Below are 24437 nucleotides of genomic sequence, written 5' to 3'. Positions count from 1 at the left end.
GCCACTCAGAAGCCCTCTGGGTTTCCGGTCTTCTCATCTATAAAAGGGGGAGAACAACCTGACAGAATTACTGCCATGATCGAATCAGAGGAGGTACTTGAAAGTCCTTTCAAGACTTGTAATTTACACTGTAAATTATTGAGAAAATGTGACCCATTATCACTAGTGTCAGAGTATTAATGACGATAAGAACTGACCATTGCCTGCAAACCTCCTGACTCCTGCTCTTGTGCTGATCTCTGGGAGAAAGTGCTGGTAGAGGGGGGCACGCAGGAGCCCAAGACCTTCCCAAACCCATCATGAACTTTCTTACTCTTCCATCTACCTATCATCCAACCATCATCTATCCTTCCAACGACTTGTCTCTCATCCATCCACGTACTCGCCCACCGAGACCAGTGGCAAACAGTACAGACATGTACCATCATGAGCCCACATTTCCTTTAAATCAAACCACCAACATAGTAGTGTCAGGTCAGGTCAAGAAATAGGGCAGTGGGGGGTGGAGTGATAGCTAAGGGTCCATTGGAGGATCTCATTTGTGATGGGGAGCCAAGAAGCCATAGAAGATGGAGCTGTTCTATTTCAGTAGCTTCCAGCTACTCTAAGTAGTGAGCTGAGGATAAGGCAGAGACCTGTGTTCCTGCAGATGAGTTGATGATGGTGTCAGTGGGGGAATGAGGGCTGGTGTGCAGAGACCACAAACTCTGACCTTGAGCCCTAACACAGTTTTTTAAACATACATGCAAGAACATGCAGCTGTATCCCTAAACCACTTGGTAAATTGATGCTGTCCTGAAAGAGCTCCCCCTCTCCTGAAGTGTGTAACTAATGCTGGGCAGCCACCTGTTAAGAGGCGTTGTAGAGAGGCTGCAGCTCTGGGTGGGTGGTCTTGGCATTCCCTTCCAATATTAAAATTCAGGGAGTCTGAGGCAGCCACTATCCCATTATAAACACCCACAGACACAGTGAGCAAACACATACCACTAACCCCTTCCTGGCCACTTGCTCCAAGTCCGTTCCTTTTTTCCTTCCTGCACTCCATGCACTGGTCCAGGCCCTGGTGCTCCTCCATGGAGGGTCCCAGCCTGGAGACAGTGGTTTGGCAGGAGCCGCAGGAGCAGAGAGGACTGTGAGACCACCCTTCCTGCCCCCAGTTAAGTGCTAGGCTCCTCAGTGCCCTAGCCACTTGGCTGTGTGGAGAGCCTCTCTTGATTTCCATAAAGCAGGCCCCTTCCTCCAGCTATACCCTTCAGCTAGTTCATGCTCAGGAGTTGGAGAGATCTGATATCACACTGGGTCCTCCAGCTGAGGGGCTCTTGGCAAGCCCACTTACATGCTATGGGATTGGTGATGATGTTGACCTCACTGAGTTCTGATTGACAACACAGGGCCCCTGACACCTGGCAAGCACTCAAAGGTGGAATGATGATTTCTTCCACCCTGATCCTGGGCTTGGAGGAGCGGGGTGTGGCAGGAGAGACGAAGTTGGGGAGCAGGTTACTGGACCTGAAGGAACTCTTCTACTGATTCTCAACCTTCCAGCTGCCCAGGGCTTTGGGTTTCTGTCTGCTTCCACTGGCTCATAACCATCTCTGAGGAAGGCACTCATGAGAGCCACATTTTACAGAGAGGGAACCTAAGTAACTTGACCAAGGCCACATTGCTAGAAGTGGTGGAACTGAGGTTCAAAGTCAGTATGGATTCCAAATCTAAACCTCCCATAACCCACGCCAGTAGGTGTTCATGGGTTGACAGGTTGCCTTCCTGGCACATCTTTACTAGGATCTCCTGGAAATGATGCTAAAGCCAATGGTTTTCACACTGTAGGTCCCTGGAGGGGACTGCAGGCTGTGATTTCTCACCTCCATCTAACAAATCAGGATGGCTCCATTTCTACCTACTTCCCCACCTCCCCCCACCTTTTAAATCTTGGCCTTTGAAGTGTATAATGAGAAAAATGACTCTGCTGCTATAAGAAAAAAGATTGGGGTAAAAAAACAAAACAAAACAAAAAACTCCAACCCAAACCACCTGCTGTTAACTCTAAAAGAAATGATCCCACTGTGGTTCCAAGCCTCCTAATTTCGTCTCTGGAGATTTGGGGATTACAGGGAAGACTCAGTGGGGCTCTGAGAGTCTTTCCCAGTATGTACTGGGCCACATGAACCAGCATCCAGTGGGAGGTAGAGAGCACTGGAGGTGTCAGAGCTAGCTGGGTGGCTTCTGTGTGGGACCGGCATGAGGACATGTGGAGTTCTATTCTGCTTTTAATATCAACAGTGGGAGTGTGTTGGGTGCTACAGGACTATGCACTGTGCTACTCTGTGCTAAGCACTTGACCTGCATTCTCTCATTTAACCCTAACAAGCCCCTAAATGAGACATACAATTTTTTTGCCATTTTAGAGATAAGAGGCCTAAGGCTTGGAGACTTAAGGTGTCCAGCTCAAAGACTTAAAGTGGAAGTGGTGGAGGCAGATTGAAACCCAAGCTCCTAAACCAGGGACCGTACTTCCCTGGGGAGTGAACGGTTGGTGGGCCATTCCTCCAGGTGCTGTTGGGCCTGCTCACCTGGGTGCTGAGTTGTGGCCACTAGGTGGCAATAGAGCCTCGCAGGATCAAATAGTCCCTGGGATTTCAGTTAAGCTGAAGTCAGAGACTTCAAAGACTGCAGGGCAGCAGCTCCCCAACTCCTGGAGCACCATGGCCCCAACTCTCTCTTGCTCTGGCCTTCATGCCCCAGCACAGTGGGAATATGGGTTCTGGTGGGAGCCTGACCTGGGTTTGAATCTCAGCTCCGCCATTTACTGGTTTGTGTGCTTTAGGGCCAAAAACTTCACCTGATCATCATGTTTCTCATCCCTAGAACAGGAGTGATGACGCTTACCCTAGGGCTTGTGGTGAGGAGCAAGTGAGACAAAGACCTTGGCAATGGATGGGACTACGGTAAATAAGACTCAGGGAGCATGTGTGATGGTCCAAAGAGAGCTCTCTTGTGGTGTTTGGGCAACCTTTGAACACTGAGCTATTTCACATGGAAACCCTGAGTTTCTAGTGCTCCGTGATGATCTGCATTCCCACGGGGCAGCATCTGCTGGGGCAGAGGTCAGCTGTCCCTTTGGACAAGGCCTGTGCTCCCCAGGCTACCACACTCCTCACACTCCCACGGAGACCTCAGTCCGCTTTCCCGAGGTTGGTTCCCTCACTTGGCCCCTTGGCCTCGCTGGTAGGAAATAGTGCCTGAAGTTCCTCTGACAAGTCTCAGAACTACAGAACAGTGCAGCCTGTTCCCATTCTGGGGCAGGCAGGCAGGGGCAAAGACAGGCTTTTCTGTGTATTTGCCCTGGAGCCTGGGGTCAGACCTTGAAGCACCAGCACTCCCCTGTGGCTATAGTTAGGCAGATGAATCAAACCAGGCTCCCACATAGAGGAGGCTCAGAATCCTGCTGCTCCAGACCTGTGGTTCCCTGCTGGGGGCACTGGTGGTTCATTCTCACTCTGGGGCTGTCCATGGGGCCTCAGTGGGCAGAATTTTGCAAGCTGCCAACTCCCCTGATTATTACCTTTGGTTTGGCACCCTGGCCCTGAGGCTAAGGAGGCCTTCCTAGGTGGCCAGGGGTCACCACAGTGATCCTGTGCCCTCTATTAACCCCAGTCCCACACAGTGTGGCTTCTGTGCATACTGATGGGCCTCCCCCAGCCCAGTGCCTTCCGGAAAGGCAACCTGTGGAAATGCTTGTCAGCCACAGCTGAAGCCTCAGCTCAACGTTACCACTTCCTCCAGGGAGCCTTCCCTAGTCCTCCAAGCAGAAATGTCTGCTCCCATAGCATGCACCCGTATCTTCTGCAAGACCTATTTTATTCTGCCCATGTGACTATTGCTTGTTTACACACCTGCCTTCTTCCCTGGACTGTGTTTTGCTTAACTCTGGGTCCCCCACACTTAGTCCAGGACCTGGTCCATGCAAGGTGCCTGGGAGAGGTTTGCTGAGTGAAAGAGTGCACAACTGGGGCAAAGCCAGTGCTGCCACACAGAAGACTGGAAGCAAACCCATTTTAAATAATGGGATTTCTGGAGACTTGGGCCCTTCAGGATTGTGAGCTGAAGGGCACTAAGAGTCTGTCACTAGGCTTTGCCTGTGGGCATGGGCATACTTCACTGGGTTCCTCCTGTGGATAAAAGGAAGAGCCTGGGGTCTCCCCAGGGCCCCCTATTAACCCTCAGCCGCCTGACCCCCTGACAAGGGGAGAGAGTAGTTCTATAGGGGAAAGTAGTTCTCTGGGTTCCTATTTCACAACCTGGTTCAGACAGCAGAAAAGCATTCCAACAATCTTACCAACAACATCACCCTTTTACCAAACCACCCCCCCAGCAGCTAACATCAGTGTGAGGGAAGAGCTAGGCTCTGCTGGGATGGGCTCTGGACAGAGCCCAGCCCCCTCCCCAAGCCTGGCTGCCACCTTCTGTCCTTGACATGCTCATGTAAAGGCTCAATTTGCCAAGCACTTTCTCATCTGCCAACCCTCAATATCCAAACGGCCCCCCCCACCCATCCTGCCCTCCTCTTGCAGAAGTATGTCCTATTATCCACAGTACACAGGGAAGGAGACTGAGGCAAGAGGTCGAATACCTTGTTCAAACCTGGATGTGTCTGATACCACAGGCTGTGTGACAGGCTGCCCCAGGCCCTGCACCCAGGCTCTCTGTCCACTTGGCCCATGACCAGCGGCTCCAGAAACACAGATGTTGGGAGGCCCTGACTCCAGGGAACTCGTGAAGCCACTGGTGACAGCTCCTTCTCCTGGCATCTATTGTACCCAACTGTCCTAGCCTGGTCAGTGATCCCTCCACCCACCCCTGCTGTGAACCTCTGCTCTGGTCGAACCCCCTGTGTTTTCCCCTAGGCTTGCCGGTGATGTCCCCTCAGCCTGTTTGCCCACCTGTTCTCCTGCTCATATAAATTCTCCCTCTCATCAAGACCCAGCATAAATGGTTCCTTCTCCAGGAAGGCTTCCTGTGTGAGCTGGAAAGAATCAGGCTTGTGCAAAGAATCACCTGGAAGCTCCCTGAAACAGATGGCTGGGCCCTACCCCAGTGCTTCTGTCAGTAGGTGTGGGGTGGGGTCTGAAAATGTGCCCATCTCACAAGTTCCTGGGTGCGTTGCTGCTGCTGCCCTGGCACCACACTTTGAGAACCACTGGTTTAAACCAATGGTTCTCAACTGGGTTTGTAGGTGCTGTTTTGGGGGTTTTCATGAGAGGAAGTGTGAAGGAAGAAGCTTGGCTCTCTCCAGCCCCTGCAGGACAGTTTTGCTTCTGTGTATTTAATATTCTTGAGTTCAATAGAAAAGTTTTGATTGAATAAATGATTTAGTCTGAAAACTGCTGCTCTTCCCCAATCCTAACCAATGTGCTCCTGCTTGCAGAGGGGAAAGGCTGGCCTCGGGATGCGGGCCCTTCTTACGCAAGGTGCTCTCCCTCCAAGGAATGGCTCTCCTGCCTCGGGCAGTTTTATGTGATTTTTAGGTGTAACACAAACATTTCTCATCTCAATGGTTATTTTTATAATTATTACAAAATATTTATGACTAAAATGATTTTTTGTGTTTAGTACTTATTCCGCTGAGAAGTAGAAACAAATCTAACGTTGAGCTAGCATATCTGTGATTTCACAGACGATATTCCTTGAGATGAAGCTCAGGGTAGAGAGTGAGCACATTTAAAGCCTATGTAAGGTAACCTGCTAAGTAACTGACATACCATATTTTTACAAGCTTTTTGTAAAAATCAGGGCGATTGTTGGAAAGACTGAAGTTTAGCAAAAACCACCCTTCAGAACAGTTTGAAAGTCACTTAGCTGACATACCATATTTTTACAAGCTTTTTGTAAAAATCAGGGCGATTGTTGGAAAGACTGAAGTTTAGGAAAAACCACCCTTCAGAACAGTTTGAAAGTCACTTAAGGAATAGTCCTGCTCCCTCGGTGCTCTGGAATTTCTTCCCCTTGAGTTGCATGCTAATCTCCCCCTGTTTTCTTTCTTAAACTAATAAAAGATGAGGATGACATTTTGAAAAGGGCACCTCATTAAGCAGCCTCATCCCCATTGGCACACACAGCTCTGCACGGTAGCCAGCTGGCCATTTATCTTATGGTAATGAGGTGTCATCTCCCTGTGGGGTCAGCCTTCATCTCCTGCCTCTTCCTCCAGCACCGCCCCTCTCCCTCCCACCAGCCGCTCTGAGTGTGTGTGCGTGGAGGGCAGCAGGGAGAAGAGGCATCAGAGTGGCCCTGGCATCTTCTCTCAGGGCAGGAAGCAGGAGGGAAGAGGCAGGACCCGTGTGCATTGGCGGGAGGGGCTGTGGTCCTTACCTGTACACTGTGGTTGGTGGGGAGCTCAGACTGTCATAGACGAGCCTCACGTGGCCCTGGTACAGCTCCAGCGCAAGGGGGTCATTGTCTCCCTTGTACAGAAGGATGCCGTTGTCCTTGTCAGTGGCCACCTGGAGAGGCATGTGGGTTAGGGCTCCCCTGAGGACTAGCCTCCCCAACGCCCCCTCACAGAGATCTCTTCCGGGAGGCATCTTCTGAATGGACCCCAGATCTGAGTTCATCTCCCTATTTTTTCCTTTGTCTGGTCTGGAAATTGCTAGGAGGGCATATACTTCTACTCCAGCAAATGCTGATGGTGCAATTCAATTCAATAACTATTTAATGAGCACCCACTGTGAGCCACTTTGTTTATGTATACACTTATAAGATAAATATAACACACACACTATTTTAGTGTGCATGTGTGTGTGTGTGTATGTGTGTGTCAGGAACCCCAAGCTCTACTCTGGCCTCTCTCACCGGCATACAATGTAATCCCACCCAAATCCTTGCCCCTCTCAAGGCCTCTGCCTCTCTGTATAATCTCAATCATAAACAAAATGCTAACAACTACCATTTCATTCGGTGTTTACTATGAACTAGGCGCTGTGTTAAGAGTCATCTGGGGAATTAAAAAAAAAATCATTGTCTAGGCTTCACCCCAAACCAACTACATATGACTCTCAAGGTGGGGGAGGGGGCAGGCAAAGACAATTTTAGGCATTCTCCAGGTGATTCTAATGTGTTGCCAAGGCTGAGAGACACTGGTTTCAGAAGTTGCTGCCCAGAGGGCACACCCTGCTGCAGGGATGGGGTTCTCTGACTAGCCTGTCCACTCCCATTGCCCAGCACAAGTGCAGCTTAAAGGAATGGATGTGGAGCAGGTGGTCTGATGGACCCTCTGGATGTCTGGGGCACAGGTGCTGCTCTGGTTAGCTGGGACCCAACATTCAGGTCCCTGGGTGGGTGGGATGCAGGGAGGAAGGCAGGAGGGCAATGAGGAGGACCCAGGAGGGGCTGACACACCCAGAGCTTCCTTCTTGTGTGTGTGTGTGTGTGTGTGTGTGTGTGTGTGTGTGAGTGTGTGTGTGTGTGTGTGTGTGTGTGTTCAGGGTCAATGCTCATCTCAGACGCCTGCCCACTGGACTGGAGGCTCCACAAGGTGAGGCAGTTTGAGCTTTCTGTGCGTTTCTGCAGCCCCAGTACCTGCAATGGTGCCTGGCATGCAGAGGCATGCAACAGATCTGTGCTGAACAAGTATTTTCACCATAAGCTTAAAGCTAGAGTGTCCATGAGCAGAAGGAGAGCAGGGCCGTAGTTAGTGCCATGTGGCAGGGGCCACTCACTGGGCTGCATCCTCCAGCTGTGTCTCTGGGGTCTTCCTCCCCAGAAAGCCTAGGGGCCAGGGCCTGCTCTTTCTCAGCCATATACCATCCTTGCTCCACCCTTCCCAGTTGCATTTGGGTCACCCAGAAATGCATTTTGGAATAACTTTGCTCAGGTCCACGGGTAAGGAACCTGAAAGAAGTTAGCTGGAAAAGAATTTGGTTCCTACTAAGTGGTTTTTCATTCCCTGAAAAAGGCCCTGCTTGTTTGTGCCTCTGGGCCTTTGTACATGCTGATGTCTCAGGCTAGATGGCATCCCCTCTTCATCCTGCTCTGCCAGCCCCTCATTCTTCTATCCTTCTCCAGGCAAACTCCTACTCATCCTTGAGATCTCAGTTTAGTTACCACTGCCTCTGGGGAGCCTATCCCATTCTTTTCAGCGGGCGAAGGAGCTCCGTCCCACCTATGTGCTCCCACAACACCCAGAGTTGCCACTGGCCCCTCTGCTTGTCAACTTCCCCTGGGCAAGGGGCTCTGTCTTGTCCATCACTGAATCCCCATTGTTAGCACAGTGTCTGACATGTAATATTTGAGTGAATATTTTCTAGATAAATGAATGGAAAAGGCTGCACGTGGGGACTGCTATTAGCAGTGAAAGCCAGTCAAGAGTTGTCTGTAGAACAACAGCTGTTCTCAGAACAACTGGAGCTTGGGGGGCACATAGGGGCGGGGCGCACCTGCAGGGAGATGTTGGCCTGGGGCCGGACCTTGGCGGAGGCTAGTTCCACGTAGGAGTCTTTGCCCACAAAGTTGACAGTGATGAGTTTCTCGCACCTCGGGCCGGCGAAGCCTGGGGGGCAGCGACAGGTCGGCTCCTGCTGTACCACGATGCACTGGGCCCCGTTCTGGCACTCATACTGGTCACAGGGACTGGTCTGAAGCAGGACCATGGGTGGGGGGTGCTCACAGAGGAGCCCGCTGTGGGGAGGGGAGAGGAGGGACGGAGGAGGGATGAGGAAAGAACAGTGTGGGGAGACAATCATAGTTATTTGGGCCAAAGAGCCACCAGCAGAGAGAGGGAAGAAAGATGGTAACTGGGACTTGTTCCAGTCCTACCACCAACTGGGGCAAGCCTTTTCCTTCTCTAAGCCCCAGTTTCCCCATTTTTAAAATAATAGGGTTGCATGAGAGTGCTGGCCCCCAAGTTTCAGTGTCATCAGAAACATCTGGATGAATTTGTTAAAAGCCCAGATTCTCATCCATCCATAGATGAGTGGATACACAAAATGTGGCACATGCATACGATGGGATATTATTCAGCCTTAAAAAGGGAGGACATTCTGACACCTGTTACGACATGGATGAACCCTGAGGACATTATGCCGAGTGAAATAAAGCAGTCACAAAAACACAAATACTGTGTGGCTCCACTTTTATGAGGCACTTACAGCGGTCAAATTTATAGGGTCAGAAAGTAGAATGGTGGCTGCCAGGGGCCATAGGGAGGGGGAATGGGCAGTTAGTGTTTAATGGAGACAGAGTTTCAGTTTTGCAAGATTAAAAAAGTTCTGGAGATGGATGGTGGTATTGGCTGCACAATAATGGAAGTGCACTTAATGCCTCTGAACCGTACATGGAAAAATGGTTAAGATGGCAAATCTTATGTTCTGTATATCTTACCACAATTTAAAAACATTAAAAAAAAAAAGTGCAGATTTCTAGCCCCTTCTTTCCGCCCCCATTCTAATTTAATAGCTCTGGGGTGGGCGTCAGGAATTTATATGTTCCCAAGCCTCAACAAGGTCTCAATCAGGCTTTGGAAAAACTGGCCTTTTCAGAGTGGTTCCTTCTCAGAGTCTATGACCAAGGCTCATTTGCGTAGTTGGATTAATGTCATGCAGCAAGTACTGATGTACATGGAATTGTCCCCAGGCCGCCCCCTCACCTGCCACTTCAGGTCTGGTCCTTGCCTCCCCTCCAGTGCCCCCTACACCCTTCCCTTCCAGGCAGTGTAGGTGTGAGGGCTGGAACCCAGTTTCTCCTTGTATATACCCCATGGACCTCTCCTGATCCCCTGGTCAGTGCTTCCCATCCCCTCCTTCTCTTCTGGCTTCAGTGATTCCAGTGACTAACCCCAAGCTCTCCTATTTGCCTCCATTTTTTACCATTAGGGCACAAGGTTTTTGTTCTCCAGCCTAAAAATGAGATTCCTGCCAGTGTGGCCATGTGGCTACCCCTACCCTGTAAGCTGAGCTCCAAGATGGTAGCATCTTCCATTAGAAGGAATCATGCCCAAGCTTGACCTTATGTGAGCTGGACCCTAAGTCCAACTCCCACATGGGTGCCCTGGATGGCTCTTCTGTCTATAACACGGGGTTGACAACATCTGGTCTTTGACAAGGAAGGACTGACCTTCCAAGGAGACTCAGGAGGCCCAGGGCTAGGGCTACCTGGGCATGGGTGAGCCTGCCTTAGCTCACCAGTCCCCAGCCTGCAGGCCCCTTCCCGAGGGGCCCCTCCACCATACCTGAAGCCCTGGGGGCAGATGCATGTGTAGCTGTTGACTGCATCCACGCACTGGGCCCCGTGGCGGCACCTGTGGTTCACGCAGTCATCATTGTCCACCTCGCAGAGCTTCCCGCTGTAGCCAGGGGGACATTCACACCTGGAACACAGCAGACCAAGGCTGTCCATGTGCCAGGCTGGCTTCTAGGTGGCCCTGTGTCGTCTCTGTCTACCCATGTTCCTAAGTCCCTCTCAACTCTTGAGGACTCTCCAAAGCCTGGCCCACAGTTGGTTTCACTGGCCATCCATGGGCTCTGGGTCCCTGCAAGTTGACGTTTGCTTGCTTCATGTGGTGACTCCTGTTTTCAGGAGTGGGTGGTGGGGCTGCTGATGTGCTGCTCCTCAGGGAAGAGGATGGGAACTGCAGCACCCTCTCTCTGCCCCCACCGGCCCTGCTGGCCCAGGTGCACACCCGAGAGGTGCACTTCACGTGGGGCCTCCCTGAGCATGTGCCCAGAACACGCATCCCTGGGCTCCTCCGCCTGGGTGACACTGTGCCAAAGTTCCAGCAAGAAACAGACCTGAAGGCACCGTGTTACCTATGGGCACAGGTGGACACAAACACTTCCTGGCTCTTCTGCCTCCTGCAGGCTGGAGCCTGCGCACCTCTCTGGGCCCACCCACTGAATTCTACTGGCCAGAATAGAAATAATAACTACAGCAGAGGCAGAGGAGGAAGGTGGGACAGGTGGCCAAGATGGAGAGGGAAGCAAGACCTCTGAATACACAGGGGACAGAGGAGACTGACAGGGGAAGCATCGGGACAAAGGCATGGTCCTCCCTCCCCCCTCTCCTTGCTCCTGCCCGCCTTGCTACTCTCCCTGCAGTTGTGGATAGAGTGGAATCATAAGTGGATCCTGGCATTGCTGGGGTTGGTTGGCAGAGCATAGTTTGTGCTGTGGATTCATGGCTAGGTAGACACTTGGGAGGTGGGGTATCCCTGGAGAAGGACAAGTTCTAGAATCAGAGGACTTACTGATCCTGCATTCAGAACTGATACCTGCTAAGATCTGACCTGTTCATCTTTACTTATTTTTTTTAATGTTTACTTTTTTTTTTGAAAGAGAGAGAGAAAGAGAGACAGTACAAGCGGGGGGAGGGGCAGAGAGAGAGGGAGACACAGAATCCGAAGCAGGCTCCAGGCTCTGAGCTGTCAGCACAGAGCCTGACATGGGGCTTGAACTCATGAACCGCGAGATTGTGACCTGAGTTGAGGTCAGACGCTTAACCGACTGAGCCACCCAGGCGCCCCTCACCTTTACTTATTTGAAGGGTAAATTTGAAATACGTGACCTACTGCTGCACCAGAAGGTGTGAACTTTCATGTCAGAGCCCACACTCCACCCTAGTCTTTTAAAGAAACAGATTGGGGGCACCTGGGTGGCTTAGTCGGTTAAGCGTCCAACTTCGGCTTAGGTGATGATCTTGCAGTTTGTGAGTTGGAGCCCCGCATCGGGCTCCGTGCTAATAGCTCAGAGCCTGGAGCCTGCTTCAGATTCTGTGTCTCCTTCTCCCTCTCTCGCTGCTCCCCTGCTCACGCTCTGACTCTCTCTGATTTTCAACAATAAATAAACATTAAAAAAAATTAAAGAAACAGATTGGGCAAGGCTTTGTCAGGGCATGTGGTCAATACACTCTGCTAGTGGTAAGCCTGGCCCCTGTAGGCATTTGTCTTTGTGTCTCCTGAATTCTAAGTACCTGCAGAGCAACTCAAGCCTTATGAGCCTCTCCAAGGCAACAATTGCCGCTCAGTGCTTGCAGGGTAAAATCTAGCCTGTTAGGCATGGAGTCAAGGTGGCTGAGGAGGTCTTCATGAGGAATCAGGGAAGACCTGGTTCCTCGCAGACACAGATGTGCAGAAGGAGCAATGGAGGTGTGGAGACTGTCAATGCTATAGCCCTCTTCACACCCTTGCTTTTCAAACAAAGCCCCTGGGCATTCTGTGAACGTACAGCTTCTGATCTGGGAGTTTGGGTGGGGTCTGGGAATTAGCACTCCCAACAAGCTGCCCTGTGATGCTGCTGGTTCCTGCACCTCCCTCCCAAAGCAAGGATCTACCCTACGTTTCTTCATCTGCTAAAGAGAAGCGTCTGCTGGTACAACCTACCTTCCCTGGTGTTCTCAAATGTTCTCCCCTTACCTTTCCTCGAAAGTGTAAGGCTTATACGATTTTGTTATGTATATGACCTATTGATTCTGGACAAGGGGGTGTAACCAAGTGATGTGCTTGGTTCCAGGACTTTGGGAGTCTCCAGAGTCAGGTCAGGATTGGCTTGCAGCCCCAGCTGTTTCTGTGTGTGCGTGCACAGGGAGCTTGCTTCACCTCGCCGTGCCTCAGCCCCTACCCAGAAAGCAGACTGCTGTTTCTACAGCCTAAGATTGTGGAGCGTTACAGGAGATAGGCCAGTGTGCCTGACACAGAGTAAGTCTTCAGTGCATGGTAATCATCGTGATCTGTGTTTTTGTCATTGTCACTTTCCGTGTTCATGGGAGTGTTCTTCATTATTGTCAGGGTTTTGGTATATTATGATTTCAGTGTTTATATCATGGATAGTTATACAGTTTTATCTGTTATGTTGCATTGCAGCCTCATTAAAACATACATAAGGAAATCTTCAAGGATAAACATCTTCAAACTTGGGCAAAGGTTGCACCAACTGACTGTCTCTTGTTACTGTCCCTGCAGCCTGCCTTGGGATGTAGGTGATGAGAGGGGAGGGAAGATGAGGGGGATAAAATTAGGAAATATTTCATTGGGAGAAGGGATTTTTTTACCTAAATGTATTTTAATAAAACAAAATTCACATTATTGAGCTGGCCTGTAGACCTCCTCAGGATTCTAGGAGACACTGTGCATAAATACATTATCTCAAGAATATGAAAGCAAGACTGGTTTCCTTCTACATTCTATATTCTTTCTATTCTGTATCCTATTCTGTATTCCCCTAGAACTCAAGTAGAGTGAGGTTTCTAGGGAGAAGTACCAGAGGATCATGATCTCTGGCCCTGCTTATGTCTCTGGTCCCAAGCTCCTCACACCCTGACCCCAGACCTATACCCTGGACCATTTCTGACCAGTTTTCATGCTCACTGTGCTCTGTCAGGCCAGCATCCGCTGAGCTTGAAACAATGCCACTGATCTCCTTTCCAGCTATGGATACTCTACCACTTCTTCACAGCTCAGATGCCTGGTCACTATTGTTGCCCCTTGTAGGCACGCCCAAAGCATGCTGCTGGTCAGTGCAGCCTGCTGTGCTTTGGGTTCAAGTTTGTGTTCCATGCATCTCTTCTCCCCCCCTTCGCCTCTTCCTTCAGTTAAAGAGCAGCCCTGAGTTGAAGTCAAATCTGAGAGTGGGAAAATGGGGTTGGGAGGCATCCCTCACCCTTACTTATACTCTAGTAGCGCAACTGCCTAAGAGCCCACCTAACCCCTCTCAGAGGGGACCAGGGCAGATAAGGGAGATTTGAATGACGGTTCATGCATGGAAACACTGAAGTTTCCTTTGTTCTCAGCAAAACCAGAGCCCCTAACATGCCTCTTGCATTTTCCCTGGTGATGAACTCCAGACTTGAGATGTCAAAATAGGAAAGGAAAACACCAGACAAGACATGCTCATGTCCCCCTCTCACCTGCACCTACTCTAGATTCTTCTCCCACTGGTGGGGCCCTCCCTCCCTTTCTCAGCTCATTCAAATCTCACCCATCCTTTGATGTTAATGTCACAGCTCACCTCCTAAAGTATGTGGAGGGCTTCTCTTTGCTTCAGCAGGTTCTTCCCTCCCCTCCTCAACACCCCGGCAGCACTCAGAGCCAGAGTTGAGGGCTCCAGAAATTTCTAAACATTTGTTTTGTGTCAAATCCCACCCCCCCCCACCGCCCCCAAGTCCATGTCAAGGGCCTTGAAAGGGAGGGAATCAAAAACCTCTTATAGTACCCACTACACTCACCACAATGAGAATTTGAGGACTGAAGGGTTGGCTCACCAGGGGACAACAACTAGGACCCATCATTCTTAGATTCTAGGATCCTAAGAGTTCTCAAGTTCAAGTCTTAGAGATTTATGAATCTAAGAGTCCTAAGATTCTGTGACTTTATGATGTCATTAGTCTCAAGCTTTCTAAAATCCTTGTTTTCCATAAAGTGCTAAGTTTTGCAGTATAGCATCATAGTCTCAAAACCCCCGGAATCTGGGAACTCTCTGCCTTATGACTGAAAGCTAGACAGACTCAAACTGATGACAGACCCTGGAGACATTTTAGACCCAGACCATGAGCTTCATCCCTCAGAGGCTGAAGAGGCTACTGGATGAAATGCTGGTCAGGATTCTCATTAAAGACTTCTCAGCATAGGCATCGAGCTTCAGACCCACATCCCTCATCTTTAGGGTGACTCTGTAGAGTCACTTCAGGTATCTTTGCTGAAGGCTCATCTGGGGTTTCCCCAGCTGCTCTGGTCTTTGCCTGCTCCCCCAAACTCTCTGGTGCTAGAAGCTTCCACCCACCCTTCGGTGTTGGACTGAGCCTGTTGGAGATGAGGGGAAGCAACTGTGTGTGCAAAGCAGCTTTGGGAGAGTGTTTAGGGGAGACTATTTTGGCTCCCTGGGATGTCCCTACTGATATCAGAAAATCCCAGGACTCAAGGGTCTCAGGGTTTTCTCTAGAAGAGGCAATGGCACATGCTTTCATGAAGGAGAATGGAGGGAAGAAGTAGGGACAGAGCCCAGGAGTGATTTCCCAGGGGTGTTGTTTGAGTCTCAGGCTCTGGAACTGGTGCCTTCTCCTGAGGCAAATTCTTTTTCCACCCTTAGAATTGTTCCTGAAATCCCCTAGCTGCTATAGGCTCTGCTGCTTACCACAGAGACAGCTCCACAATGGCTGTGGCTGCTGAACTGAGTCAGTGCTCACTCTCCCCGACCCCCTAACATACACAGATGCATAAACTGGCAAACTTGCTGGAGCCACAGAGAGCACAACACTGGGAAGGATGCACACAAAGAAGGTGACCAACTAACCTTCGGACTCAGCTTCATCAGTGGGATTGTTCTACCATATTAGCTCTGGAAAGGAAAGCTATGCTGGTGTGCGGGGGTAGGGGCAGAAGTGGGGAGAGTAGGAAGGAGAGGTATAAAGGAAAGAGGGATATCTTTATTTCTATATATCTATCAACACACAGAGAGAGATAGAGACTTACAAAGAGAGGTAATCACAAAGAGACAGAGGCACGTGCATAGAGACAGTGAGACAGAGAATTAGACTATGACTAATCAGAGACACAGAGAAGCACATGGTAATGTACAAGTAATAGGCAGAGAGAGAGATCGGGAGAGGGAAGGAGAAGGAGAATGGAAAGGGACCAATTTGAGGCAGAGTCCTCAGGAGCCTGTGCTGGTGGGGACACAAAGCCAAGCCTCACCTGAATCCTTTGTCCAGGGAGATGCACTTGGCCTCATGCTGACAGAGGTTCATCCCGGGCACGCAGTGGTCAATCACCTCGTCGCACAGCTCACCTGGTGGGGGTGGGTAGAAAGCTCAGGCACCTGGGAGGACCTGGGGGATACCCTGACTAGAAGGTCAGGTCCAACCAGCCCCCTGTCGGGAGGTCATGGATCTCAGGCACCCTGCATTTGCTCTCTCGATGTATCCTTTCTGCTGTACCTCTTTTTCAGTCTCCCTAGTGGTAACAATGGGCAGGTTCTGGGATTTTCCCTGGGCACTGTCATAGCACCATCATTGAGCTGTTTCACCTGACCATTAAGGGGCTGCTGCAGCTGAAACTGTAGGACATCAGCCCCTGACTTTGGGCTGTGTTTAGTTGTTTTTTTCATTCCCCATCAATTTACTAAGCACCTCTTGTGTGGTAGACACTGTGATGGGTACTAGGGACACAACAGTGACCAGGTCTTGTCTTCCCCCTAGCCTAGTGGGGGAGACCTATAAATCAGTAGGTGACTGTAACATAGAGATGTGTGACCACAGGGATAAACTCTGTGGAAGCCCAGAGGCTTCCTGGAGGAGTGGACATGGCTTAGCAGCACAGTGCACCTGCTGTAGATAAGTAAGCACCCTGGATTTTCTCAAAGAAGAAAATATGAAAGGAATTTAATGTTTAGGTCTCTGAATACACTCCCTTTGAAATTCATCGTGCCAAGAAATGAAGAATGGGTCATAAATATCCAGGGAGGTCCTTGCATGTCCAAACTCCCCAAAGCTCATGCCATCGGAGATGTGTTTTGGGAATGTGGAGGGAAGTGAGACAGGATGGCAGGGATGAGGGCAGTGGCAGATGCACCCCTAAGCTTTGGGTTCCCTTAAATTCCACCTGGCCAGGTGGACAGTGATATGAGAGAGGAAAGTTTCACCCATGGAATTTCTCTCAGAGGTCGGGGTGGGAATAGGGGCAGAGAAGGCTGCAGGGACAGGGCAGAGGAAGGTCCTGAGGGTGGCTGGGGAGGAGATGAATGACATCCACAGCCCCAGAGTCTGTTCTCTGCTGTGGTGGGGACAAGCCCACCCCGACCCTGTCCTCATTTTGCCAGCCTCTCAAGACCACAGAGGGCACTGTGTTCTTTATAAGCCTTTTCCTCCTCCTCACTTCCTGGAGACACCCAGAGAGGCACACAGGTGTTTGTGTGGGACTGGCAACATTTTCTGGGACAGAGAAAACCATGACAACCCATTCTCGGGTAGAGGTGCACTTCAGTCACCTGCAGACACAGGCTAGGCTATTCCACTGGGGCAGGAAACCACCTCAACAAGTGTGTCCTCAGTCCCCCTTCCACTGCCCATTTGCCCCAAAGCCTATTCTGAGTCCCTTTGCCTTCTTTTTTTAACTGCTGAGATTTTTACTGTCTCTCTTCTGGCAGTGAGCAGATCCTTCTGGACCAATGATTTGGCCCTACATGACCCCTCCTCTCATCTTAGGTAGACCAGATGCCCCTTGTGGCCGGAGGGTATACTTTAGACTTCTTGGTATCCCTGTTAGTTAATTCAGTGCTCTGTATACAGTAGGAGCATATAAGTGTTGCCTCTTGCTACTTTAACTCTTGGCTACAACTCCTCTCTGCAAAGATGGAAGGTATAAGGGGTAAGGGAAGTAGACCTTCAGCAGATTTCCCTGCACTTTCCCCAAGCGTAAAGCCTTCTCTGGGACCCCAAGAGGCGAGGAGTAAGCAGAGCAGGTGGTTTTCTCAGTTGGTCTTGGCACGCTCCACCACAGTCCCAAGAATGTGCTTGGGGAATACATGGCTAATGGGCTTGAGGTCTGTGTCAGCCACAGGACCCTGAGGAGCAATGGGGGCTAGCTGGCTTCCTTCTCTGTAGGCTTCTAATCAGCATCTGTATATCCCATCCCCTATCTCACTCTTGACATCATGCCAGGTGCCAGCAGGGTAGGGTGTGGCAGTCCCTGGGTTGCATGGTCCTTATTTTCATCCTCACCTTAGGTTGGTATTTCCTAAAATATGTTTCTTGCAACACAGGATATCCGGGGTTGGGAAGGAGTTTGGGGGTAGGGTAGGAGGGAAGTTCTGACTTAAAATAAATTTGAAACTTACTGGGTTAAAAGAAGTTAAATAGCATTGTTTCAAACAGGAATTGTGAAAACCTTTAATAGGCTCATTTGTATCACGTGGAAGAGAGCTAGTATTACATACAGCGTTTCCCCAACTTTTTGTTTATGGAGCCTTTTCCTCAAAGAACTCATGGAATTCCATTTTGGGATATGCCACTTTAGGTGGATCCTATAACAAAGGAGGTTGTGCTTGCACCACTGAGGTGCATTTTGCTTCATAATCTAGTGGTATATTTAACTGTCCTCATTAGGAGCTGTTAATATAGGAAATAAAGGTGTTGTGTTTTGGGGGTGGGTGGGTAGGATGATTATCCTGAGGAACAACCTGTGGGGAGCCTTCTTTTATTCCCCAGCTGGGTTAGGTTCATCCTCTGTGACCCCACGACCCCCCAGGCTTCCAGGTGTCATAGTCTCGTTCTACTGAATACATGTCTCCCTCTACTTGACAATGAGCCTTCTGATCAGAGGGGACTTTGTCTTGGTCATTTTTGTGTCTCCAGTTCCTAGCTGGAAAGTGTCTGGAAAGTAAATTTCTAGAGAAAGCAGACTAGAACTGAATGAAGATTAAATGTAATGTAAGCCCCTCTCACTAGCTTCAATCGCCACTGGGTCTCCAGTTCCTGGAGGAGGGGAAGGCTAATGGAATGGACAGCAAACTTGCCCTGGGAACCTGTCTCAAAGTAGGGAGGAGCTAGAGATGTGCAGGGTTGGGGCAGGTGGTGAGGGTGGACAAGCAAACAGAGAGGGCCTCTGGGAAGCCCGTCATGGCACAGCACCAGGTTTTGGGGATTCACATCTCTGTCCACAGGGGAGTGGGTGCAGGCCCTGAAAACTAAGATAACAGCATTCTTTAGTGCATGACACCTGGCCTGCCACCATGGACAGGCACTAGGGGACCTTACCTGTGTAGTTAGGAGGGCAGACGCACACGTAGTTGTTGACCCCATCCACACAGGTGGCATTGTTCTCACAGTCGTTGTCCTCGCAATCATCTGGATTGATCTCACACCGCTGCCCCTCAAAGCCCAGAGGGCAGGAGCAGCTTTGGGGGTGTGTGGGGTGGGGAAGAAGGGGAGCCAGGGAATAAGGAGTGTTGGGTGGGGTTGGAGTGGCAGAAAAGAATGTTGGGGGGATATAATTAGTCAGGTTTCTCTCTGGATGGAGGTCCGAGGCAGCACTCTGGATACTTGAAGCCTTGGGGTCCTGAGCAGGAAGACCCTCAGGAGCCCGAGAGGTCATTTCATCTAGACCCCTATCTCTGGGCAGAATTCCATCTCCCCTGGCCGTGGATGGCTGCGTTAGCTCTGGGGAGTTCTCACCAGCAATGCCCCCTCATCATCCCCCCAGCTGGAAGTGCTTTCCCCAGGATAGACTTTAAATTCCTCCAGCTGTCTTCCTTCCCCTCTTCTCCGGGGAGTGGTTTGTAGACAAAGGGATAAAGGGCATAACAAACACCCCCCTTTGAGTGACTTCCTACTCCAGGAAAGCCTCTCTACCTTGAACAGGAATAGGACAAAGTGGCCAAGATCAGGATCTGCAGCCGAGTTTCTTGGGAATGAAGTCTGAGTCTGCCACTTCCTAGGTATTCGATCTTAGGAAAATTAGTTAAATTCTGTGTCTCAGTTTCCACATCTATGGACTAGGGTAATATCATTTACCTCCAGGTTGGTTGTGGGGAATAAAAGAAGATTATATAAGTAAAAGGCTTAGGAGGAGACCTAGTACATAGAAAAGACTCAGAATGTGTTAGCTTCAGTTCTAGATGACTTCCACACTCAGCCTCCTTAACTTTCTCAGAGATGCCATTGTTCCCTCCAGCTTCTTCCAGATAAGGGGATGGGGTGGGAGGATCTGGAGAGCTACAACTCTTAGATACAAACCTCAAACTTCCTGCATCCTCTGCCCAACCCTGGCCACACCCCAGGATTAGGCCTGCAAACTAAGTCAGGATAGATAAAGCTGAGCAGATGAGAAGGGGCCAGGAGAGTTTAGGAAGGGGCACGCGGGAGACAAATGCTGACTAAATGAGCTGCAGGCACTTACTTACTCCCTCTGTGGCCCAGCCCCCTGGTCAGGGATTTACACCCCATTCACGAACATACGTTCCAGCTTCGGGCTCAGAATTCCAGGCCTCTCTCTGTTTTACAGATTCCTCCGATTTGGGATTTAGCTGTAAAACTAAACTAATAGGAAGTGGATTTCTGGAATCTTACTTAACCTCCTTTCCTCTACAACCTGAAAACCATGTCACATTTTCTTTTCTTTTTTTTTTAAAGTTTTAAATTTATTTTGAGAGAAAGAACAAGCAGGGGAGGGGCAGAAAGAGTGGGGGACAGAGGATCAAAGCAGGCTCTGTGCTGACAGCAGAGAGCCCAATTCAGGGTTCGAACTAAGGAACCATGAGGTCATGAGCTGAGCCAAAGTTGGGCACTTAACTGACTGAGCCACCCAGGTGCCCACCATGCCATGTTTTCTACAAAAGGTTCTTCGGTCTGAGCTCTTGGGGTGGAGCAAAATGATGTATTTCTTTTTTCTAGGAGGGACCCTGGAAGTTCAGGAAAAGCGATTTCTTCAGAGCTGGATGGACAGTAGGTTTTTAAGGGTCTGAAACCATAGTGTTGCCTATTTTCCTGAAAGAAGTTACTCTGGCTGTCCCCAAAGTCTTAGGGTTGCATGAAAGTGGGATGTAGATGGCTCTTAGGGGTTGGGTTGCTCATGGAGTAGACAGAGGGAGGGAAGGAGACTAAAGTCTCCTCTGCCCTCCCTGGAAACCTTGGCTGGGGGTTGTCAAGGAGACTCCAGGGGCACCCAGTGAGCTGTGGGGCCGTCTTAGTCTCCTGCCCGGCCAGCTCTGCCAGTCTTTGCTCTTTTTGTGATCAGATAATGCATCAAGATGAGCAAAGCATCTGATGAAGAGGTAGGTGAAACTTCCAAAATTATCACTCACAAGACATGTTATGGGTTGAATTATGTCCCCTCAAAAAGGTATCTGGAAGTCTTAACCCCCAGCACCTCAGAATGTGACCTTATTTGGAAATAAGGTCCTTGCAGATGTCGTTTCTGATGAGGTTATACTGGAGTAGGGTGGGCCCCAGATCTACTGCCATCCTTGTAAGATGGCCATGTGGAGACAGAGACACAGGGTGAATGCCACATGAGGATGAAGGCTGCAGTGAGGAAGGCCTGAGATCACTAGCGACCACCAGAAGCTAGGAAGGGGAAAGGAAGGACCTTCCCCTACAGGTTTGAAAGCCAGTGTGGCTCTGCTGACACCTTGAGTTTGGACTTCTGGCTTCTAGAAATGTGAGGGAATACATTTCTGTTGGTCCAAGCCGCCCTGGTGCACTGCTTGGTTATGGCAGCCCCAGCAAACGGACACAGGAGGGAAAAAGGGAGCAAAGCTTCCCTGATAGGTGTCCCTCCCTTTGCCAACCTATCAGGTGCTAACCTAGTGAGGGGGAGTGCTCCTGCCCCTTGGCAGGCCCACACAAACTATGCTTTCCCCAGCATGTGGGCCTCATTGCTTTAATCCTCTACCCCATTTCCCTAATCCTGTAGATTTGGGCCCTTCTCCTTGAAAATTAAATTCTAAAAGTATTTCCAGTTCATTCAAATCTCAACAACGGAAGGTGGAAACCAGGAAGGATCCTTCTGCTCACCTGCAGTTCCAGAGACGAAGAGAGATACCCCACAAAGAGACAGAGAGTGGGGCACATGCAGAGGGGGACAGGGAGGGGAGAGACAGTCGCCTGCAGGGGGCACTCCTCACTCTTGCAGACCTCTATTTCTGGGCAGGGTGGGCAGAGCCAGGCTTTTACCCTGGAGGTTTGTTTCTTGGCTGGGGCCATGTGGCCACCTCTGTGAAATTTCTGTGTGGTTTCTCCTTAACCCTGCTCCCAGCGAGAAGGTGGGAGTGGGTGGTTTGGCCGACTCCAGGCAGGAAAGCAAAACTGGCCTTGAATTTATTTCACTTTTTAAGAGCCAGAGTTTGATGGGGCTGGCTTGGCAGGTGGACACAGGGGCAGGCTGGGCTCTGTTGGAAGAACTAGGGCCCAGAACCTGATTTCTTTCACAGACGGCACAGCAGCCCCTCCTTCCCCCCACACAGAGTGCCTTTGCTACTTGTTTGCAACCTGTGCTCTAAGACATCCACACACAGCTCTGCACTGGGTGCCCCTGCTTTACTGCCTGACCCACTCACTCACTGGGGTGCCAAAGGAACCAGTTTCCACAGGTCTGTTTTTGCCAGGGCCACGGGCCGGCAAGCTGGGCACGTGAAAGCAGCTGGGAAGGGGGGGAAGCAGGAAGGGAGCCTGAGGTTTGGCAGAGGCCTCGAAAGTCCACCTAACTGACAGGGATGGGGAAAACTTAAGTGGCTCCTATCCCTTTTTCTTCCTGAGCTCTGAATTCCTGAGAGGAAAGCAGTGGGGTTGGAAGATCCAGGAATGTGTCAGGATATGCGACCTAGAGCAAGTAAATCTCTGTGCCTCAGTTTCCTCATCTGTTAAGTGGGGATAGTACCAGCTTGCAGTGGGTAGGCTCATTGTGAGCATTTAAATTAGAGGCTGCACGGCTAGTTCGTGCCTGGCACATGATGAACATGTAGTCAATATCACCTATGATCATTGTTTTTAGCACACAGGAAACAGAGGTGGAATTGCCATGCTGTGGGGGAGGGGGGGCCTTGGGCCATCATGCCATCCTTCTCTGACTTGTGCCAGCAGCTTTAGCCTCCCTCGGTATCCTCCTGGCTCTGGAGACAGACTCTCTGAATTCCCCATAGGAACGCTCACTAACTGTGTCACTGTGGGCAAAGGATAGCTCCTGTTGGTGCCTCAATCTTCTCATTTGTATAGTAGGGATCACAGTAGCTCCCTTACAGGGTGGGAAGAGCCTTGAGATGATCTGCATAACAGATTTGGCACAGTGTGGGCACACAGTAGGCCCTCAGTGAACAGCTGTGCATCAGCCTGCCCCAGTGGTCTGCCTATAAAGCCCCCTGAGGGAGGGAAGGCCCAAGGCTGAGCTGTTACCTGAACCCATCCTTGTGGCTTTCGCTCAGGTGGCAGGTGCCTCCGTGCTGACAGGGGTTCTGGATGCAGGTGTTGATGGGCATAGCGCAGTCTTTGCCCTGAGGAGCAGGAAAGGGAGAAGCACCTGGTTAGGGAGGCTTTCAGTGGCTGCCTTGACCAGGAGGCCCCTGGAGTTCCCAGCATCCTCTGGGATGAGGCCGGGCAGAAGGCCTCTCTGTGGCCTCTGCTGTGTGGCTTGGAGGACGCCAAAGGGGGCCCTTACTTTTGGCCGTTCCACACTGAGAGAAGGTTGAGAACTGAGGAGTTCAGGCCCCAGCTTCCCTACTTCCTGGAATTCACATCCTTTTCTTTATCCTGAACTGCAGGGCAAGAGCATGGGCTTTGGGTACAGGGAAGCCTGGTTTCAAATTCCAGCTTCATCTCTTCCTGGTTGGCTGGCCATGACCTCATCTAAGCCTTTTAACTCTCAGCCTACCTCACAGAGCTACCTAGCAGAGGACACGTACTCTTAGCTGCACTGAGGCCTCAATATAATCCACAACTTGAGTAGGGAGGGCTGGGGCTGAAGTGTGGCCAGAGGACCTTGCCCCTATAGGGTGACAATTCCACAGAGATCTACCTTTAATTGGTCTGGAAGTGGGCCCAGGTGTTGGTATTTAGAGTTCTGCAGGCGATTCTAATGTTAGGCCAGATTGAGGACCTCTGGGACAGACAATTTTGTGTGGGGTGGCATTCCTCTGGAGCAGGACATTTCAGCTGAGGAGTCAACTGCAGTAGGTGGGGAGGAACATGCCAGGCAGAAGGACAGTGAAGATGAAGGCACTGAGGAGGGAGGCCAAGGCAGAGGCTGTGGACATTAAGACCGGGGAGCAGCCCGCTGGCCCTCTGGCTCTAACTCCCCCCTCCCCTGGGACCGACACACCAGCGCTACACCCAAGTCTTGGCAAGCAGTCCCTTAGAGGACCTGCGGGGTCTGGGGAGGCATCCGTTGTATTTGTTTCTGGGCTGTGGACTTGGTGTGGGCACCATGCCAGGCGGGGGTGATCATGGGAGCCCTCCCACTGCCATACCACCTGCTCGCCATCTGCTTGAGAAAATCCTCTTCCCGCCTCTGCTGCTGCCAGTGCCTGTGACGGAGTGGGGCTGGGCTCCCTGGCTCGAAGGTCGCTGCCAACTGGGCCTACGACTCTCCCTACTGTCTCCAACCCTGAAGCCCTTGCAGTATCCAGCAGCCAGGAGGCATGGCCACGTCTGTCTTGGCTCCCTTCATGCCCCCTCACAGCTAACGGCCAGTCAGAGTTTTCTTGAGGGGGAGAAGGAGAATGCAGTTTGATGTGGGATCTGGGCTTATCCTAAACCAGAACAACACGGGATCCCTTACACAAAGTCATTGCGTGCAACGGAAACTGCAATACTCATTCTCAATTTATTGAGAACATTTTCCATTCCAGGCCTCACGCTAAGTGTTTTATATTCACAATCACATATAATGTTCACAACAACCCTATGCGATCGGTAGGATTGTTATTACTGCCCTTTTCAGATTGGGAAGGCAGACTTGGAAAGTGAGC

At 50.6% G+C, this 24437-nt stretch overlaps 1 protein-coding gene across 2 annotated transcripts in view; it reads right to left on the bottom strand.

The window, feature by feature from the left end:
- SLIT3 (slit guidance ligand 3) overlaps positions 1-24437 on the bottom strand; it is a 590204-nt gene that overhangs the window by 6251 nt on the left and 559516 nt on the right. For both annotated transcript variants that reach the window (XM_027034042.2, XM_053226652.1), the window contains 6 exons: positions 22867-22964; positions 18736-18875; positions 15677-15770; positions 10226-10363; positions 8436-8676; positions 6373-6503 (listed from right to left, as the gene is read on the bottom strand). In XM_027034042.2, coding sequence (XP_026889843.1) covers positions 6373-6503; positions 8436-8676; positions 10226-10363; positions 15677-15770; positions 18736-18875; positions 22867-22964 — 842 coding nt within the window. The remainder of the gene's footprint in view (positions 1-6372; positions 6504-8435; positions 8677-10225; positions 10364-15676; positions 15771-18735; positions 18876-22866; positions 22965-24437) is intronic.

The sequence above is a fragment of the Acinonyx jubatus genome, chromosome A1 (assembly GCF_027475565.1).
Source record: "Acinonyx jubatus isolate Ajub_Pintada_27869175 chromosome A1, VMU_Ajub_asm_v1.0, whole genome shotgun sequence".
Taxonomy (NCBI): domain Eukaryota; kingdom Metazoa; phylum Chordata; class Mammalia; order Carnivora; family Felidae; genus Acinonyx; species Acinonyx jubatus.
The sequence above is the reverse complement of the archived record's forward strand: the minus strand, read 5'-3'. Positions and strand labels throughout refer to the sequence as shown.